At 36.6% G+C, this 15,774-nt stretch overlaps 1 protein-coding gene across 20 annotated transcripts in view; it reads right to left on the bottom strand.

Moving 5' to 3' along the window:
* Positions 1-15,774, bottom strand: part of PTPN13 (protein tyrosine phosphatase non-receptor type 13) — a 225,410-nt gene that overhangs the window by 174,592 nt on the left and 35,044 nt on the right. For all 20 annotated transcript variants that reach the window (XM_055111581.2, XM_034958880.3, XM_055111582.2 and 17 more), the window contains exon 2: positions 6,009-6,128. In XM_055111581.2, the coding sequence (XP_054967556.2) occupies positions 6,009-6,123 (115 nt within the window). In that variant the 5' untranslated portion in view covers positions 6,124-6,128. The remainder of the gene's footprint in view (positions 1-6,008; positions 6,129-15,774) is intronic.

Below are 15,774 nucleotides of genomic sequence, written 5' to 3'. Positions count from 1 at the left end.
ATAAGGGGGAAAAGCCATTGACAAGAAAGTATTTTAAAAAAACACATAAACTTCTTGGACACCATTATACTTTACCTGCTATTTTCCCCCCGCCACTCCCAGTGTTATGCATAAGGAGTCTAAGAGAGAACTAAGACAACCACCATTCATCCATAAAATAAAAAAACTAATAATTATTTTATTTCAATTCGTTACAAGAGTCAGGAGAAGAACTTGTGACAAAAAGATATTGTGTGATCAAATATACAAAAAAGATATTGTGTTATCAAATACAAAGAATGAAAAATCATAAATTTCTGACAAATCAAATCAAATAAGCATTTGTTTCCTCCAAATAAATAGAAATTTCCAATTAGCAATCATAACAATTGGTAACCTTCAAACTGCCAAAGAAACCAAATTCAATCTCTCTGTATTACTGATAATACTCTGTGAATTAGACTGGAGGCCTTATGCTAACCAGCTCCTACTGGACAGTATTTAAGACACAGCTACCTCACAATTAATTTTATAATACATCTGGTAAGTCTTTTAATTATAATGTGCCAATATGTTATGCAATAATTGCCTCTCAGTGACAACACCTTTATATTCATTTGATCTCTATTAACATTATGAAATGTGAAACAAGGAAAAACCCTTAGGTACTTACAGTATGCAAGATGCTTTATATTCTGTGAGTTATGGCCTGGGCAGTAATCCTGCCATTAGTATAATAAAAAGAGGTATTCTCTCTCCCTCCTCTGAACATCTGTAGTACTTATCGTCTATGTCACTTATTTGGCACTTTGTTTTGAAGTGGTAAATTTGCAGTTGTGTCTTTTATCTGAATAAATCCCTTAAGGGCAAAAGTGACACCTACTTATTTGGATCTTCCACACAATACCTCACAAGTAGAAGGTATTTCTTAAATATTAATTGACAACTATTAATTGACTGAATAGTGCCATCAACATATCTTTCCTTCAATAACACCTTTGGAGTATAGCTACATCCTGTATATTCTGGACTGTCTATACTTTCCAATTTTCTGAAAATTTTCTGAAAAATAAAGTGAAGCAAACAAAGAAATAATGTTTATTTAAAACACCCAGATTTTTGGTTAAGTGATATTAGATTAAATGAATAAATTTTCTTTAAATTAATCCTAACTCTAATTAAAGATCATCAAACGTGAAGGTTATAGCACTGATGTGTGGGCCCTAACACTGTTTTTTCACAATCCTGTCTCTGAATTAAAAAACAACAACAAAAACAACAAAGCTTTACCATCTGTCCGCAAACACTCTTCCCCTGTCTCTAGACCTTCCTGTACTCAATCAGTAGTTATCCCTACATCTTTCCAGAAGGTTCCCATGGCTCCTGGTCTTTAGAAACTCTACCCTATAAATGGTTCTCAAACTTTAGCATGCATCACTATGTCCTTGAGGGCTTGTTAAAACATAAATTGCTGGGCTGCACCCCCAGAGTTCCTTATTTAGTAGGTCTCTAATGTGTGTTTTACTGTTGCTTTTTTTTTTTTTTAATACTTTAAGTTTTAGGGTACATGTGCACAATGTGCAGGTTAGTTACATATGTATACAGGTGCCATGCTGGTGTGCTGCACCCATTAACTTGTCATTTAGCATTAGGTATATCTCCTAATGCTATCCTTCCCCCTTCCCTCCACCTCACAACAGTCCCCAGAGTGTGATGTTTCCCTTCCTGTGTCCATGTGTTCTCATTGTTCAATTCCCATCTATGAGTGAGAACATGGCGGTGTTTGGTTTTCTGTCCTTGCGATAGTTTGCTGAGAATGATGATTTCCAATTTCATCCATGTCCCTACAAAGGACATGAACTCATCATTTTTTATGGCTGCATAGTATTCCATGGTGTATATGTGCCACATTTTCTTAATCCAGTCTATCATGGTTGGACACTTGGCTTGGTTCCAAGTCTTTGCTATGGTGAATAGTGCTGCAATAAACATATGTGTGCGTGTGTCTTTATAGCAGCATGATTTATAGTCCTTTGGGTATATACCCAGTAATGGGATGGCTGGGTCAAATGGTATTTCTAGTTCTAGATCCCTGAGGAATCGCCACACTGACTTCCACAATGGTCGAACTAGTTTACAGTCCCACCAACAGTGTAAAAGTGTTCCTATTTCTCCACATCCTCTCCAGCACCTGTTGTTTCCTGACTTTTTAATGATCGCCATTCTAACTGGTGTGAGATGATATCTCATTGTGGTTTTGACTTGCATTACTCTGATGGCCAGTGATGATGAGCATTTTTTCATGTGTCTTTTGGCTGCATAAATGTCTTCTTTTGAGAAGTGTCTGTTCATATCCTTTGCCCACTTTTTGATGGGGTTGTTTTTTTCTTGTAAATTTGTTTGAGTTCATTGTAGATTCTGGATATTAGCCCTTTGTCAGATGAGTAGGTTGCGAAAATTTTCTCCCATTTTGTAGGTTGCCTGTTCACTCTGATGGTAGTTTCTTTTGCTGTGCAGAAGCTCTTTAGTTTAATTAGATCCCATTTGTCAATTTTGTCTTTTGTTGCCATTGCTTTTGGTGTTTTAGACATGAAGTCCTTGCCCATGCCTATGTCCTGAATGGTAATACCAAGGGTTTTCTTCTAGGGTTTTTATGGTTTTAGGTCTAACGTTTAAGTCTTTAATCCATCTTGAATTAATTTTTGTATAAGGTGTAAGGAAGGGATCCAGTTTCAGCTTTCTACATATGGCTAGCCAGTTTTCCCAGCACCATTTATTAAATAGGAAATCCTTTCCCCATTTCTTGTTTTTGTCAGGTTTGTCAAAGATCAGATAGTTGTAGATATGTGGCATTATTTCTGAGGGCTCTGTTCAGTTCCATTCATCTATATCTCTGTTGTGGTACCAGTACCATGCTGTTTTGGTTACTGTAGCCTTGTAGTATAGTTTGAAGTCAGGTAGCGTGATGCCTCCAGCTTTGTTCTTTTGGTTTAGGATTGACTTGGCGATGCGGGCTCTTTTTTGGTTCCATACGAACTTTAAAGTAGTTTTTTCCTATTCTGGGAAGAAAGTCATTGGTAGCTTGATGGGGATGGCATTGAATCTATAAATTACCTTGGGCATTATGGCCATTTTCACGATATTGATTCTTCCTACCCATGAGCATGGAATATTCTTCCATTTGTTTGTATCCTCTTTTATTTCCTTGAGCAGTGGTTTGTAGTTCTCCTTGAAGAGGTCCTTCATGTCCCTTGTAAATTGGATTCCTAAGTATTTTATTCTCTTTGAAGCAACTGTGAATGGGAGTTCACTCATGATTTGGCTCTCTGTTTGTCTGTTATTGGTGTATAAGAATGATTTGGCTCTCTGTTTGTCTGTTATTGGTGTATAAGAATGCTTGTGATTTTTGTACATTGATTTTGTATCCTGAGACTTTGCTGAAGTTGCTTATCAGGTTAAGGAGATTTTGGGCTGAGACGATGGGGTTTTCAATCATGTCGTCTGCAAACAGGGACAATTTGACTTCCTCTTTTCCTAACTGAATACCCTTTATTTCCTTCTCCTGCCTAATTGCCCTGGCCAGAACTTCCAACACTATGTTGAATAGGAGCGGTGAGAGAGGGCATCCCTGTCTTGTGCCAGTTTTCAAAGGGAATGCTTCCAGTTTTTGCCCATTCAGTATGATATTTGCTGTGGGTTTGTCATAGATAGCTCTTATTATTTTGAGATACATCCCATCAATACCTAATTTATTGAGAGTTTTTAGCATGAAGGGTTGTTGAATTTTGTCAAAGGCCTTTTCTGCATCTATTGAGATAATCATGTGGTTTTTGTCTTTGGTTCTGTTTATATGCTGGATTACATTTATTGATTTGCGTATATTGAACCAGCCTTGCACCCCAGGGATGAAGCCCACTTGATCATGGTGGATAAGCTTTTTGATGTGCTGCTGGATTCGGTTTGCCAGTATTTTATTGAGGATTTTTGCATCAATGTTCATCAAGGATATTGGTCTAAAATTCTCTTTTTTGGTTGTGTCTCTGCCCGGCTTTGGTATCAGGATGATGCTGGCCTCATAAAATGAGTTAGGGAGGATTCCCTCTTTTTCTGTTGATTGGAATAGTTTCAGAAGGAATGGTACCAGTTCCCCCTTGTACCTCTGGTAGAATTCGGCTGTGAATCCATCTGGTCCTGGACTCTTTTTGGTTGGTAAGCTACTGATTATTGCCACAATTTCAGATCCTGTTATTGGTCTATTCAGAGATTCAACTTCTTCCTGGTTTAGTCTTGGGAGAGTGTATGTGTCGAGGAATTTATCCATTTCTTCTAGATTTTCTAGTTTATTTGCGTAGAGGTATTTGTAGTATTCTCTGATGGTAGTTTGTATTTCTGTGGGATCGGTGGTGATATCCCCTTCATCATTTTTTATTGCGTCTATTTGATTCTTCTCTCTTTTTTTCTTTATTAGTCTTGCTAGCGGTCTATCAATTTTGTTGATCCTTTCAAAAAACCAGCTCCTAGATTCATTAATTTTTGAAGGGTTTTTTTTAGTCTCTATTTCCTTCAGTTCTGCTCTGATTTTAGTTATTTCTTGCCTTCTGGTAGCTTTTGAATGTGTTTGTTCTTGCTTTTCTAGTTCTTTTAATTGTGATGTTAGGGTGTCAATTTTGGATCTTTCCTGCTTTCTCTTGTGGGCATTTAGTGCTATAAATTTCCCTCTACACACTGCTTTGAATGTGTCGCAGAGATTCTGGTATGTTGTGTCTTTGTTCTCGTTGGTTTCAAAGAACATCTTTATTTCTGCCTTCATTTCTAACAAGTTTTCAAAAGATGCTAAGTTGCTGGTACCACACTTTCAGAACTATCACTACCCTCAATCCTTACTTATTTCTGTCAGGCTTCTTTGTGTCTGATGTATGCATTCAAATCAATTTTAGAGACTGATTCTTTAGATGACACTTGGTTTTTTCACCTACTATTCTAAGTAAGTTTTGGTCAGGTGCTATGAATGGCAAACAACATCTTCATGTGCAACTTCTGGCATGATATCAAATGTTTCTGGACAACCAAAGGATGATTCTAACTTTTCTAACTCCACAATGCCACACAACCATTTGGACCAAGTGACCTCCTCTACAGGGAAACACCAAAATACTTGTTGACCCCATATCATTCCGATTTAGAGTAACAGGGATGCATGTATTATTCTACCAGATTTTTTTCCCCTCCCTCTCACCTGGTTAACTTTTCTTTTGGGTCTTAGCTTGTGTAGGAGAGCCTTCCTTTTCTGTGCCATGATCAAGTCAAATCCTCCTATTATGAGTTCTCAGAGAGTCACTGAATCCCTCCTTTTTAGCCCTTGTCATGACTGCATTTTTTACATTTGTTTATACAGTACAAATGTGTTTGTGTGTGTGTGTGTGTATTTATTTATTTTTTGAGAGGAGTCTCACTCTGTCACCCAGTCTGGAGTGCAGTGGCATAATCTCGGCTCACTGCAACCTCCACCTCTTGGATTCAAGTGATTCTCCTGCCTCAGCCTCCCAAGTAGCTGGGATTACAGGTGCCCACCACTACACCGGCTAAATTTTGTATTTTTAGTAGAGATGGGGTTTCATCATGTTCACCAGGCTGGTCTCAACCGCCTGACCTCAAGTGACACCCCAACCTCAGTCTCCCAAAGTGCTGGGAACAGAGGTGTAAGCCACCGCATCTGGCCCAAGTATTTTGTTAATAGCTATTTTCCACATTGAACTGTGAGCTCTAAACTGAGAAGAACTGTTTTGGTTTCAATCACCATTACACTTTTGCTGCCTGGTGCAATATTGGGCACACAGAAGATATTCAAATGAATGTAGATAATAGCTGAGCTTTTTCAGCCCTTAAAGAGATAAGGAAAGTATTCCTTTCATACTCTGCCAAAGGCACAGGAATAATGAAACAAAAATCTAATCTCTGACCCTGTATCTGTTTTTTAGCTACCCAATACTGAAACAACAACAACAACAGCAGCAGCAGCAGCAGCTTACCTTTTCTGAATAATTCTTGGAGACTTTCAGCACTTTGATTTAATACAGCCCATATTTCTTCCTCCTGAAGTGGTCCACCCCGAACCTCCAGGGCCTCAGCTAGTGACACGTGCATATTACCTGGGAAACAAAGGTAACAGATGGTCTATGCATCAGCAACTTAACTGTACTTGCAGTAGTAAAAGCTCTACATCAGTGATGACAGACTATAAGCCCCCTGTCTACCTAATTTCTCAATATGGCTACCAATCTAAATGTTATCTTAAACTCAGAAGGTAAAGGAATTGGAGGGAAAAACCCTCAAAACAACCACTTGCCCTAGCCCAACACGGTCAACTTCAGAGACAGAACTGGAGAATGGGGGTGGTGACTGCTTTACGGAAAAAGGAAGAGACCCCAGGGTACTAGGAGGCACCAAAATACAGATCATAAACCAAAGCAGTCAGACTGAACTGAAGGCCTTTCCGATTTCTGTTCCAGGTTTCATCCTATCCATCCCAGATATAAAAGTAGAGAGAAATAGAGAGGAGAACCTACAGCCATGGTAGGGGAAGTTGGGAATAAGATGGAACACATTTCTTCCATTCTTTAGTTGATTTCTATTATCTCCAATATATATACTATAACTGTATATTTTGCACTAAATGCAATTAAGTATTTCCAGACCCAGCTTTGTTGGCAACTCACCATTTTCCCTGGGAGAGTCACTTTTCCTTTAAACCTCTGTTTCCCTATTGTAACGCAGGAATGATAGTAACAATAAAAATGTCATTTTGGGTGGCTATGACAAGGGAAGTGGCTATGCTTGTGAACATGCTTTGATATATGATTCTACAGAAGGTGAATTAATAAAAGATCAGATAAGTGTCTGTGCTGAAATTTTTGTCAGGTCAATTTTTCCAATGGCGTTCAGTTAAGTGATGATATACTGATAAAACTTAAGATTTTCTATGGGGCTTAATAAGCCTATTTTCATGTTAAAAGAGGAAAATGTAACTAGTTAAAATCCTTCTATATAAATTTTCCTAAATTGACACAGCTTGAAAATTGTTCTTTAGAGTGATTCATAAGATTTCGACCCAGACAAAACCAATTTAAGCATAACATATATAGTATATTTCTACTGTAAGGGAGAAGCAGATTTGGAAAAGAAGCCAAATAAGGAGTTTAAAAGTTAACCTATAAAAACATCTGTTTTAGATAAAAGTTGACTTTGTTTACTCAACTAACAAGACAAGCTACTATTTTCTTTTAATTTACATTTATGGTACTTAATCCTGACTGAAAAAAGCAATTCCAACTATAAATGAGGCCAGTCTTGTCCTTTCACTTTCCTTTTTAAATGTTTACTAAAACATTTTATGCTTAAAGTCTGCCTCCAGGGTGTCTACTTATATACACAATGTGATAGTTAAAAGGAAACTATAAGATACTGCTTTAAAAAAGCCAAAAGCGTTTTTACTTAGGTTGTACAAGAAGTGCGATTATTTATTTAGATCCCCTGCCTGCACCAAAGTCTCTAGGTTCTCATTGACTTTATTATATAATAGCATATTTATTCAAGAGAAAAAAGTAGAAGCTTCATTCCTTTCTAAAGATATGTGAGTTATCTTCTACATGAAAAATATTGATAAATTGGAAGTTTCAACAGAGGGATCAGATAATATTAGCAATCAGATACCAACATGACTTGTGTGAAGGACTACCCTGTAGCAAATTTCCAAAGTAATATGTCTGAGAACTGGTTAGATAGCTCTAATGCATATACTCAGGGTATAAAGAGTAGAGCAAAGATAGAACAAGAATTTCTTTGAAGAGAGTTGTGTGCTGATTTTCATGTCTCCTCCAAAGTGGGAGGGATGTGGAAAGGTGCCTTCCTTTCACCTCAAGCCAGTGAAAGAAGCTTCAATGGGACCGCTGGGAGTCCTTGATATATGTTCTCTGGAGTTAGTGGAGGGCACATCAGGCAGTGCCTAATACACACTTTAGGAATCTAAAGGTGTTGCCCATCACTCTGAGGCAGCAACATGAGGAAGACAGGAGAGGGAGGGCACACAAGAGTGAGGAGACATACTGTATCAGAAGCCAGCTATACTTCCACTGCTCAGGGTAAGAGAGGGGCAAGGAAGCACGGCCACACAGAGGGCCAGCTTGGACCTATATGAAATCCTACCCAGAGGATTAAAATGTCCTAAAATTTAGATAGTGGCAATGGTTGCACAAAAATTCTAAAAATAACTAAAGGTACACTTTATAAGGGTGAAGGCTGAGCATAGTGGCTTAAGCCTGTAATCCCAGCAATTTGGGAGGCTAAGGTAGGAGGATCGCTTCAGGCCAGAAGTTCAAAACCAGCCTGGACAACATGGGGAGACCCTCATCTCTACAAAAAATAAAATCAGCCGGGCATGGTGGTGCCTACTGTAGTCCTACCTATTAAGGAGGCTGAAAAGGGAGGCTCGCTTGAGCCCAGGAGTCTGAGGTTACAGTGAGCTATGATCATGCTTCTGTACTCCAGCCTGGTTGACAGAGTGAGACCGTTTCTAAAAAACTAAAAAGAATTTTTTTAAAGGGTAAGTTTTATTGTATGTGAAGTATATCTCGAAAAGCTGTTTAAAAAATTCTACCCAGAGTTCCACCTGAAGTACCCAGACCACCACCAAGAAAAAGGAAGAAGGGAGGAGGCGCAGGGGGAGGAGGGGAAAAGGAGAGAAGGGAAAGAAGAGGAGAAAGAGAAAGAAGAAGGATTCAAATTAGAATTATTTCTACTGTGGAATGGCCTGAAAGAAAACTAGGCTGAGGGCTAGAGGGGTTAGGGGTTACTGGCTAGCTGGAGGGAAAAATTCTGGAGTGTCACATGTAGTGTAGTTCCAGTGAAGGACTGTGAAGAACCCACAAAAGCACACCGAAGAAAAAGGGCCAGCCTTAAACACATATCAAGTTCAAAAACAGTAAAGCAATTTCGCAACAGGAGTGTGGGAAAAACAACAACAAAAACTGTTTGCCTTGCTTTCTCTCTTCCTTCCCCTGGTTTAGATCCTGATGGGGTCAGATATAGCAACTTGCCAGTGGGTGAGGAGATAAGCAACAAAAAGAGAAGCTAATCACACTGTCTTCCATCTATAGATAATCTTAGCTAGGGAAGGGAAAAGTTTTAGCTCTGAATGGACATTGAAATGTTGATTAATATACTGACTAGGTACTTTTAATTATGGAGTTTAAGTGACTGTAGTCATTAGTATTACCAAAGGGCAAGGAGGGAATTATATATCTGGGTTTTTATATAGAGGCAGAACTTCCTCTGGTGATATAAGGAAGGAAGGAAGGAAGGACAAAAGGAAGGAGAACAAAATTAGGTTGCTTATGATGATATGTTATGTATCCCATTGTAAAACCAGTATGTTGGCTTTATACATACATACACACATATATTTATGTGTATATATAGAGAGCACAAGAGACAGACTAGGTTTTAAATCTTAAGATACTGTTTTTCCTTACTTTTTAAAAATAAATTGGGTTTTAAAATATAATTATTCCCTATAAATAAAAAAATGAAAAGGTTAAAAGTAACTTCTCACACAATAGAATTTTTTCAGCAATTAATTTTTCTAGCTACAAAGATTACTAATTATACCTCTGTTGCTTGATTGAATCAGGTACGAATTATATCAATACCGTGTTAATTTTTATTTAAACTTTTTTTGTATATTCAATATGGGATCTTTATGAACATTTCTGGTTAGAACTTCTTAGAACTCCAAAACATAGAAAGGAACATTTGTTTTTCAAAGTTATCATCAAGCTATCAGAATAGATTTAATATTTTTAATTTACAGCTTTGCTAGGCAAGAACTTAAAGATTTTTTTAAAACTGCCTCATTCTAATTACCCAATGTCAGAATTTAATGTAGTATTACAGCAGCTTTCTAGAAAACAAACAACAAAGCTATCAGCTTATAAATTGCCTACTAGCACCATCTTTCTCTCTCACATGTTTATTTTACTGTTATTATAGCACTTCAGATCATTAGCTCCGAAGATAACAAGGGAATGAAAGAAATGCAGAAGCTGAAGAGGAATGCAAAAAAGAAACAAGAAAATGGAGGGAAAAAAGCTTGAAGTCAACCAACAGATGAGGACACAATTAGTTACAAAAATTTTTTAAAGCCTATTGCTTCAATTGTTTCCTTTAGACACAGTACTAGGTAACTTGGGAGTACAGATATATAACAGACGTTATCACATTAACCTATCACAAAGGTTAAATTTTACAATAAACATAGCCATATTATTTACTTTTATTCTCTTGAAAGTTATATGCTGCATGATAACTAGAAAGTTTTTGGAAAAAATTTCAAATAAGAAAAATTAATTCTATCACATAACCAGAATCATTATTATGTTTTTGGTTAACACAGGTATTACTGACATGACCTTAAAACTGCTCACAGAGACAAAGCCACAAGGAGATTCTAACAGATGTCATTTTAATCCTGAAGGATTGTGGCACGCACAGCTAGTACATACCAGTGATTGAGAACAGAATGAACAGTAAACAGATTAACTAAATCCAATCAAGTGATAAAATAACCTGTCTGGAGACAGATTAATTAGGAATGTTTAACTTGAATCTAAAGAAATAGGGCTAATAGAAACATGCTGTTTCAAGAACAAAGCAGCTATAAAATAGAGCTCTGTGTATGCCACTAGTTTGAGCAAGGATTCACTCACCATCCAGGCTAAGGACATCTTTGGTCATTAAAAAACCACAGTGAGTTGAGAAGGCAACCCCAAAATTGTAAGCATCTTTTCATCCAGGAAGATTCAGAATTAAGTATAGAAAAGTTTGAGACACAGCCCATATATTAGTATTTTTTAAAATTAAAGAATCTGTACATATATAGTATCTTAGCTAGGAGAAATAGATGAGTTAGAATAACAGATTAGCATGGTGATTCCAATTTAAATAGTGTAATGAGAAAATGGTTGAGGCTTGTATTTTAAAACATACAAAATGCCACTGGAACATACAAGAGACCCTTAAAGGCTTGTTATACATAAGTCTTACTATGTAAGTTTTCATTCATTAGAAGACTTATTTGGGTACTTGGGAAGGTTTTTTCTGTCAGTCAGATACAAGAAATACTTTAAAAATTGGCTTTTAATTGTATGAATGCAGTTTAAAGTGTTTATGGGATGTTAATTGACTAAATTTGAAAATGAGATTATACGCTCAAAGGGTCCCTTGAAATTTTCTGCATGTACAAATAGAAAAAATAATTAAATTGACCTTAAAAGCTTAAGAACTATGGCCAGGTGCAGTGACTTATGCCTGTAATCCCAGCACTTTGGGAGGCCAAGGTGAGAGGATCGCTTGAGTCCAGGGGTTCAAGACTGCCTGGGCAATACAGCGATACCTCGTCTCTATATATAATAATGCTTTTTAAAAAAATTAGCTGAACATGATGGTGTGTGCCTATAGTCCCAGCTACTTGAGAGGTTGAGATGGGAGGATTGCTTGAGCCTGGGAGGTGGAGACTGCAATGCTATAATTGCACCACTCCACTCCAGCCTGGGCAACAGAGCAAGACCCCATTAAAAAAAAAAGTAAGACATAGGTTTTAGAATTTTTAATGTAATAAGAATGTTCATTTAAAAATAATTTTCAGTAAGCTTTTCTGCACACAATAAGGTCTTGAAGGCCATTAAAAAGTTAGGAGAAAATCATTGTGACTTCAGTTAGCCAATGTTTTTGTAGATATGAAAACAAATGCATGACCCAGATTAGAAAAACAAAATTGATAAACTGGAATTCATCAAAATTAAACATCTTTGCTATTTGAAAAGAAAGAACTGTTAAAAAATGAACCACAAACTAAGGAAAAATACTGCAAATCATATAACTGATAAAGGACTTATATCCAGAATATACAATTAAAAAACCAAACAATCCAGTTTTTTTTAGATTTGAATGGACATCAGAGAAGATATACGGCTGGCAAATGAGCACATGAAACAATTCTCAACATCATTAGTCATTAGGAAAATAAAAATAAAACAATGAGATATGACTACATAGCTATGAGGATATCTAAAATTAAAAAGATTAACCACAATGTGTTGACAAAGCATACTAAGTATTGACAAAGATGTAGAGAAACTGGAATTTTCATACATTGCTAGTGGGAATGTAAAATGGCACACTTTGGAAAACTGTTAATATAGTTTCTTAAAAAGTTAAATATACACTTAACATATGACCTAGCCATTCCATGCCAAGCTGCTTACCCAATAGAAATTAAAGCATATGTCCATACAAAGACCTGTACACAAATGTTCATAGCAGTTTTAATTGTAACAGCTAAAAACTGGAAACAAGCAAATATCTATCAACAGGTGAATGGACAAAAAATAATCTTAGTATATCCTCACAATGGAATACTAATCAGCAATAAAAATTATTACTGATACATGTGACAACATGGATAAATCTGAAATAATTATGCTAAATGAAGAAAGACAGAAACAAGTGTACATGTTGTATGATTACATTTATACAAAATTATAGAAAATACAAACTAATTTACAGTTACAGAAAGCAGATCAGTGGTTGCCTGAAGATGGTATTGCCCCATGGAGAGGTATGTGGGAAAGATTAAAAAGGGGCATGAGGAAATGTGGAAACATTTGGAGGTCATAAATATGTCCATTATTCTGATTGTGGTGATGATCTCATAGGTACATACATATGTCAAAACTTAACAAATTATACACTTTAAATATGTACAGTTTATTATATGTCAAACATGCCTCAATAAAGCTGTTAAAAAGAAAAAAAAACCAAAAACTAAACCCAATCAAAGGTGAAACAGCAATCCTTTTCTCTGTTCCATGAAGCTGCCTGGATGTTTTTAGTGTTAGAAGAAACTAACCACAACTTCAGGTAACATTTGCTTTTTAAGAAATAATAATAAATGGTAAATTTGTTTTCTAAAAGTTAACTTTTCTCATTTTTTTTATTGTGGTAAAAATATACAATGTTAAATTTACTATTTTAACCCATTTTTAAGTGTATAGTTCAGTAGTGTTAAATATATTCACATCGTTATTGAACAGACCTCTGGAACTTTACCTTGTAAAACTGAAATGCCCTTGGTAACCAACTTTGTACTTTCTGTTTCTATGATTTTGACTATTTTAGATATTTCATATGAGTGGAATCATTTAGTACTTGTCCTAAATGACTAGCTTATTTTGCTTCACATAATGTCCTCAAGGTTCATCCATGTTATAGCATGTGACAGGATTTCCTTCTTAAGGCTGCAAAATACTTTACCATATATGTATATACCACATTTTCTGTATCCATTCACCTGTTTAGAACATTTGGGGTTGTTTCCAGTTCTTGGCTATTACACATAATGCTGTGATGAACATGGGTATGTAGATATCTCTTTGAGATCCTGCTTTGAATTATTTTGGATATACAGCTGACCCTTGAGTAACGTAGGGGTTGGGGGAACTGACCCTCTGTGCAGTTGAAAATTCACATATAACTTTTGATTCCCCCAAAACTTAAGGTTCAACTGTATACCCAAAAGTGGAATTGCTAAATCATATGGTAATTGTATTTTTAATTTATTCAGGATTACTGTTTTTCATAGTAGCTGCACCATTTTACATCCCCACCAACAATGCAAAGAGTTCCAGCATCTTTGCACTCTCACTAATAAAAGCACTATTAGAGGTGTAGAAGACTAAGGGTTCATCTCCCTAATACAAAATACATTAATATTTCTTTCCATTAGAAGTAGTTATAGATCAGGTAGTTGAGAAAAAATATTATTGCCTAATATAGTTAGAAAAAACTAAGAAAGAATAGGAATTTTAAGGAGAAAAAGGAATAAAGCTCAGTGAAGTTTTAATTGGATGTTGCCACAAGGTAGAAACAGCATGTATCTAAATGTTTTTGTTGCAGTTGGAGCAATGTTTAGTATTTGTCAACTTTTCCATTATGCTTTCCCTGTGAAAGAAGATAAACTAAAATAAACACAAGTCTAAATTGCCTTTCTGGGCCTCTGGTTCATGTCAACTACTTATCTAAATAGAAATCATGTATGCCTAGTCCCTGCTTTCAAAGGACAGCTTCAAAGAATAAGAAGAAAAACTCTGGAATTCTTCAGTCCCTCTCTGCATCATTTAAACTTAGGAGAAAAGTAAAACCAGGGGGGAAATCTCTAATTTCACATTTGTTCTTTCTCTTCACCAACTGGAAGGTACCAACAGAAAACAATGCAATGGTAGAATTTTGATGTTGAGTATTGTCTTTCTACAACACCTTTCCTCGCTACCTACAGACTTATGTTAAGATCATTGCTTTAGGATACTGCTGATCTTCCTAAATTACATAGACTTAAAATGTCTACTGGACAGCAACCAAAGGAAACAAATACGGATAAAACACAAAAGATCAAGTAAAAATTCATATTTGTCCTTTACATTGTAAAAAATAGTGTGCTAAGCAGCATTCTGCGATTGCCCTCAAGATTCCTTTCACGTTGTAAACTGCCTACGTAGTGGGGCATATCGCAAGGACCTAAGGGTGGCCTCTAGGAGCCAAAAGTGTATCCCAGCCAACGACCAGGAAGAAAAGGTCCAACAATCACAAGGACTGAATTCTACCAACAAGCCTTTAGACTTCAGGACCATGAGTCTGGGACTAAAAGTTGAATAGGTGTGGTGTGGTACCAGACATTAAACACACACACATACACACAAAAAAATAAGCAAACAAAAACAAACTAAAAATATCTAGCAGGTGAGAGGATAAATCAATGATTATAATATATATTGTGTTAAATATCATAATGGTTCAAAGTGCCATGGGATTCCAAAAAGGGTATTTAATTAGACCAGAAAGGAAGATTTTAGAAATGATTCCAAGGTTGGGATGAGGGAGGAGGGTGTAAGTAAGAAGAAGGTAGATAAAGAAGATATAAGGGGGTTATAGTTAAGGCCTTCCAGGTAGGGGAAATAACCTGTATTAAGAGAGAGACAAGAAACAGTAGGAGGTATTCAAATTCTGTAGACTATCCAGAGAAGGGGAAGAGAAGACAAGAGATGAAGCTAAGTGGTAAATACCAGTCAGATCATGAAAGTTCCAAGATACAGGAGGAGGTGGGTAAGCAATAGGTAAAGTCACAAAGATTAGAGAGTGATTACCTTTCCAATGATACTTCTTCTGGTCTGCTGAAGTCAAAGGGAAAGGAGCATGTTTCATGTTTAGAGATGGAAATGTTAGGTGGAGGACTTCTTGCCTAATGGCCTCATTCATTGGCTTAGTGAGGTAGTCCTCATGACCTATTTCAAATGCTTCATATACCTGCCCATGTGCTTATATATACCCTCAAAGAATGACTTTCACTGTGTATTCAGGAATCTGTAGCTCCCCAGGTAGGTTCCATACACAATAATGTTAAAGAACCATTGCATTTTTGGATAAAGCTTTTTTGTTGCTTTTTAGAGTCATGTTCTGACTATGTTAACCAGATTGGAGTACAGTGGCTATTCACAGGCATGATCATGGCACATTGCATTCTCAAACTCTTGGCCTTAAGCAACCCCGCCTCAGCCTCCCAAGTAGCTGCAACTATAGGCATGCCACTGCACCCAGCTTTTGGATAAAGCTTTAACCCTCAATTCCAATAGCTCCTATGATGTTAATCAATTCTAAGACGAGCAGTCAATGCCAGACTTTCCTAATTAT

Source organism: Pan paniscus, chromosome 3, assembly GCF_029289425.2.
Source record: "Pan paniscus chromosome 3, NHGRI_mPanPan1-v2.0_pri, whole genome shotgun sequence".
NCBI classification, from domain to species: domain Eukaryota; kingdom Metazoa; phylum Chordata; class Mammalia; order Primates; family Hominidae; genus Pan; species Pan paniscus.
Note: the sequence above shows the minus strand (reverse complement) of the source record. Positions and strands in the feature narration are given on the sequence as shown.